Below are 6,000 nucleotides of genomic sequence, written 5' to 3' on the forward strand. Positions count from 1 at the left end.
ACATTTCCCCCCCAGAGATGATTCCCTAAAGGTAGAAATTTACTCCATTTATTTATTCAGCAAAATCTAACTGATAGAACAAACTTAAATACTTCTTTAATTCTGTGCCCTATTTATATTAGGCTATGACAATAAAATAAAATTATACAATATAATATAAAATAATATGCATTTTAAAATGTTTTCATTTTCCAAATATTAGATTTCTCCAAATATTAGAACTAGATCTTGAAATCTATAGATAGTTTGGTACTATACAGTTATAATAAATAAAAGAGAAATGTTTTTTTTTCTCTAACTAGCTAATAACTCTACAGCAACAAAATCATATCTCAGTAATTATTTAAAGACCAAACAAAACCCAGCTTTTTAAAATTTATGCTTTCTAGTTGAATAAATAGCGTATTTTCTATTAACTAGTTCTTTCTTACTAGCTCATTCTTACTGTTATGCTTGTAATTCCCTTTAGTAATACTAATCTCCTTTCTCTAAAACAGTTTTCTATATACCTTTGTTTAATATTTCACCTGCTGGAGACCTATTCACACTACATATTAATCATATTAATCATCATGTAGTTTGGATTTTGGTTTTAACAATTATGGTTAATAAACTATTATGACTTTTTTTGTTCTGGGAATCTAGCCAATGGAAATCAGACAAATGATGTATGAAACCAATCTAAACTAAACATAAGTAATAGCATTTGCATACATCCTTTTGGTGTTACTTTACCTCTGCTATCTTCTGTATTTTTAATTTTAAATAAACATCACGAATGACATTATAACAAAGACAAAAGGTCTGTAAGATTACATAAATTGATATAAGTTGAAAGGCACTACAGATTTAAAAATATGAACTTATCATACATTATCTTACCTTGAGAAATTTTATTTCTCTCAGGGCAATTTTTTTAACCATTTTATCATCTTCACTTTCCAAAAATTTTTTGATGGCAACAACTCTGCCATTCTCCTTGTTTCTGCATTTCATCACCATTCCATAACTTCCTTCTCCCACAAGTCCAAGGATCTCATATTTTTCCATCTGTATTCAAACAAATGGGTAGTCTATAGCATACAATCAATACTCAGGGTACATTAGTTAATATAGCAATTATCACTGCAAGTTTCTCATCGTGGTGGCTTCAAAAAGTACATTATATCCTTATAAGAAGGTAATTAATATTATAAGGAAAAGCCAAGGATTAAATATAAAATCCTGTAAGACTCCAAGGAATGAGGACTGCCTGATTTTGTGGCCTATTGCTTGGTTTGGATAAAGAAGTGGGTACTGTTGAGAAATAAAAAAAATTTAGAACTAGAAGAGCACAACCTTTCTGTTACAGTAAAATATAAAATGTACTTGTAACTCCTATTTAAGAAGACCTGAAACCACTTCTTTATAACTTTTTCTTTTCTTTTTCCTTTCTATTTCTTTTCTACTTATTACTTTCCTTTATATTCCTTATTTTTATCTTTCAAACTTTATATTGTCTATTGTGCTTATTTTTTAAAAAAAGTACTTATTTAATAAAAAAATATATTTAAAAGAGAAAATAATTAACATTGTTAGCTAGGACTCAAATTTTTATACTTAGTATCTAATAAAGGTAAAGGTTCCCCTGGCACATATGTGCTAGTCATCGACTTTAGAGGGTAGTACTTATCTCCGTTTCAAAACTGAAGAGCCAGTGCTGTCCGAAGACATCTCTATGGTCATGTGGCTGGCATAACTAAATGCCAAAGGCGCACGGAACGCTGTTACCTTCCCACCAAAGGTGGTCCCTATTTTTCTACTTGCATTTTTACGTGCTTTCTAACTGCTAGGTTGGCAGAAACTGAGACAAGTAATGGGAGCTCACACCGTTACATGGCACTAAGGATTTGAACCACCAAACTGCCCACCTTTCTGATCAACAAGCTTAGCATCTTAGCCACTGAGCCACTCTTACAGTATCTAATAAGAAAAGCAATTATTTTAAAAGTCACTAGAAACACAAATATACATCCTTGGTTAAATAAAGTTGATTTTAGAAACATACAAAGGTAATACATATCATTAATCTTCACTTTGCAAGAAAAAAAGAGAAGTAATCAAACAATGAGTATATGAGGAAAACATAATGGTATAATTATAGACACTTGCCAATAGATGTTGAACATTTAATGAACTAAACTAGAATTGAAATATGTTTTAAGATTTCTACCAAAGGGGGGAACTGTTTTTACCTTGTTCACTTCAGTAGACTGATCTGAACACAATGAAATAAATGGAACAAATCATAATGTCTCCTTGACTTTATCTGGTTCAGCTTCATTAGTTTTACAAACACCGTGTGTTCACAGTGCAAATATTATGTCACATTTTGTATTTATATTCAATATTTCTATTTTTTGTTTAATTAAAATAATGCTGAGGACAATTTACAACAAAAAAATTAGGGACACATTAAAAAAATCCTAATTAAAAAAACAAATAGATGAAAGTCTGAAATTTCATCATAAAATCATACTATTAAGGGGGGGGGAGGGAGCAAGTAAACTATGCTTCATATATACTACAAAGATATGAGTGAAAAATGTGTGAATCCATATGAAATTTATTTTGTCATTCCCATAAATTCTGATTTAGCCTGACTGTACTCTCACAGGGCAGCAGCTACAATACAAATTGTAATACAAATGTTTTACCTATGTTTAAAAGTATGTCATTTCAAAGGCACTTCCAATAAAAATATGCAGTCCAAAATGTCTAGCAATGTGTTTTTTAACCAATATTGAATGGAATGCAAAAGTACAGTTTTAGCAGAGTTTTCATCGGAAGGGAGTCTTTCCTACTATCTCCCTTAATAAAACCCAATCGCCATTGAAAATAAGCATTATACAAACAAGATATGTATCTTTGGTTTAGATGTTTTTATCCCACCTATTTTTTAATAAATAAACTTAAGAGGGGGAACATACCAAATACTACTCATTCTTCTTCCTATTTGCTCCACAAAAATACCCTGCAATGTGAGTGGGACAGAGAGATATTGGCCATGAGGCAGCCAGCCAGTTTTCTTGCCTATGTTGAGCTAAAGCTCGGTTTCTTTGTTTTTTACCCAGGTGCCTTAACTGAATCAAATTGACTCAAGCCATGGTTTTATGTCCAAGAAAGCTGGATCACTACTATGAAAGGCTGTATGAAAAAAAAATGTTCCTTTGAATTAGGAATCTAGATAGTGGAATTTAGAAAGTGGGGAGAGTAAACAATCAGCAAGATGATGGATGGAGTGAGATTTGCCGTTTGGAGCATTCATGAAATGGCACACCTACGAAGGCGGCAACAGGAAGTGTTATGATGCAAGCCCCATTTTACTGATTATAACTTCACCCCCTCCCCGCACGTATCTAATTGCAGCTCCTGAAGAAAACTGAAAAATGACTTCGAAAAATAGTTTAATATCCGGAGAAGTAAAATTAAGCGATCTGGAAGCATATTATAGTGCCTGTCGCAATCACTGCAGTACTGTGATAGGTTTAGAAGATACACAAAATACAAAACAAAATGACAAACTAGCCTCTAGTATTTTTTTTAAAAAAGTCCATTTCTATCTTGAGCCACCAATAGGAGGTCCTAAAATACCAGCCTTAGTAGGACTTCCAAAACAGCAAAGCTATTGTTTAAATCACATGCCATCTTGGTTACTTGCTGTCAGCCAGACTCACCATCCACGTAGGGTACGATTTTCAAGTGGACATTCCACGTTTGATTTGAGAGACTGGAGAACCGCAATCTCCTAATTAAACTACAAAACTGAAAGGATCTCATCCCATATTTTCACGTAGATATTTAAAGCGGGGAGCGGTATAAATTCCTACAGGATTACCACTCTATTAGAGCTCCGTCTAGAGCCCGCTCTTCCGGAGCCACTCTCCGAGTTGCCTTTCTGGCAGGACTGGGGTGTCCGGGATAGGAAGGTCAGTGAGGAGTTAAGAGTACGCTGTCGAAAAGACCTACACCATAAATCTTACTGCAGGCCTTGTTACATCACTGTCCTAAAGCCGCCTTCCTCTTGGCAAAACAGTAACACTATCTGAATATAAAATCCAGATTGCACTATTTCTGATTCTGGAGTTATTTGCACCTGCAGCTGTGGACGCAACTCACCGAGCCTGTTCCGCTTGCAAAGTTCCCTGGCGAAGCTTGCCCGTGCCTACCACCATCACCCACTCAGCTGCAAGGCTTCTTGGGGAGCCACAAATCAATGGAAAGAAGTGTGGGATCCGCACAACGCGAATTTAGCGGCGGCTGCGAGAATGGAACGCAAAGGCCCAGGCAGTAACCAATGGCAACAGTCTGCTTGCTCTTGCACAACACATAGCAAGAGCAGGAGCCGATGCACGCCGCCAGGGAAGGAGGGGCAACTCCAGACTCTGATGGAAGAGGTATCAGTGAAGATTCTGGTCTTCCTATGCTCTGAGGCAAATATGCAGTTAATAATAAGGTTGAAGGATCTTTAGTCAATATAAAAGCAAGTGCCGTTTTACAAGGATGGAGAGTAGATCAGTCAGAAAAAGGGATCCCAAGACGTGAGGAAGAAAAATTAGCCAGGGACATGTAACAAAATCTAGACTTCGTGGTTAATGACAAAGGAATACCTTTCCCTGTTTCTCTTTTCCCTCTCCTTTTTACTTTGCGGCAGAGACAATGGTAGGATATGGCTGCGCAAAACTTGGGCTCGGACAAGTTGGAAGAAGGGGAAGGGAATTGCCGGTGGTTTGAAGGATGCTCCAATTCTTTTAGTGATGAAAAGTTCAGAGACTCGAAGGCAGGATAGATGCAATTGCCCCGAGCGTGGCACTATCGCCTTTTCCTTCTTTTCCTCTTCGGAGCAGAAGTTTTTTTTAACTGTGCCTCGTTTCTCCCAAGGCTACTGTTTCCCCAAGATGGAACATCATAATAGAAATGGGGCTCTGAGAATTTAAATGGGGGGATCTCACTGTTCCTAAGGGTAGAAACAACCCACTATAGCTTAAAAAACATCCAACAGCTATTTCGGTCCCTGATCATCTTAATACAAAATCAGGTCTGACCTCATTTGAAGTGAGAAAATAACTCATTCCTTTTGGTGCCAAAGCCCGAGAACTCTGGCTGGCATTTGGAACGTGAGAAGGTTTCTATTTCCCCAATATGCCCTTTTAATACATTAAAGTGCCTAAAACAACCATATAAATTACAAGAGATTAAACAAGGTTTGTGCAGATCAGCTGCAATCCACCTTGACAAAGCAATTCACTTTGAGAGCATGAGCTCTTCCTCAGACAGTCTTATCCCCTCTTGTATATTACCACTGAACCATCATGTGATACTAACAATCCCAGTCTTCCTAAATAGGTCTGATCTCATTCCCAGTCCATGATTTGAACCTCCCTAAATTGTCAGTAACCGAAGAATACCTATATAAAACTAGTTTCCTCCCCAACAAAACAATGTTAGCATCACCGATTACACTTTCTGAAGTTATATTGTGTAAATGTGTAATTCTTCAAAGGAAAACCAGCATATTTTTTGTTTTGTTTTTAACCCTTCTTGTGTTTCTGGGTGGTTTTTTTAATGTGTAACTTTTCCATTACTTGTTCTCAGACCACAAATAAATAAAGTTGTACCTGCTGCTGCTATTATTATATTTAATGCTTTACCAGACATTATTTTAGAGGCTAGATCAGGAGATCTCTTCTAACTATAAGCAGAGAGGAAGCAGTGTGCTCTGTCCCATTGTTGGGTAGGCCAGGTTGCGCTGATAGACTGGCCTCACTAGGGGAAAAACACTTATAAGCTGAGGGGTGCTTGGGAAACATTGGGAGTTGCAGGCATCCTCCTTCCCTTCTGATCACTAGCATGCCTCTATCATTTTGCTCACCTTGTTCAGCAGCACTTTGTGTACTTCTACAGATGATTTCTTCCACTTTCTGTGTTTTGAAAAAAAAACTTTTCCAAAAGGTATGGAGA

At 36.5% G+C, this 6,000-nt stretch overlaps 1 protein-coding gene across 3 annotated transcripts in view; it reads right to left on the reverse strand.

The window, feature by feature from the left end:
* Positions 1 to 4,316, reverse strand: part of CDKL2 (cyclin dependent kinase like 2) — a 28,388-nt gene extending 24,072 nt beyond the window's left edge. The window contains exons 1-2 of one of the 3 annotated variants that reach the window (XM_014068227.2): positions 4,159 to 4,316; positions 883 to 1,050 (exon numbers count right to left, since the gene is read on the reverse strand). In XM_014068227.2, coding sequence (XP_013923702.2) covers positions 883 to 1,050 — 168 coding nt within the window. In that variant the 5' untranslated portion in view covers positions 4,159 to 4,316. Of the gene's footprint in view, positions 1 to 882; positions 1,051 to 3,716; positions 3,854 to 4,158 lie in introns of those variants that run through there. The other 2 variants (XM_087713341.1, XM_087713342.1) reach the window with 2 other exon arrangements.
* Positions 4,317 to 6,000: the final 1,684 nt, after the last annotated feature.

The sequence above is a fragment of the Thamnophis sirtalis genome, unplaced genomic scaffold (assembly GCF_051295495.1).
Source record: "Thamnophis sirtalis isolate CommonGarterSnake01/CBP01778 unplaced genomic scaffold, rThaSir2_p1.2 scaffold_4, whole genome shotgun sequence".
NCBI classification, from domain to species: domain Eukaryota; kingdom Metazoa; phylum Chordata; class Lepidosauria; order Squamata; family Natricidae; genus Thamnophis; species Thamnophis sirtalis.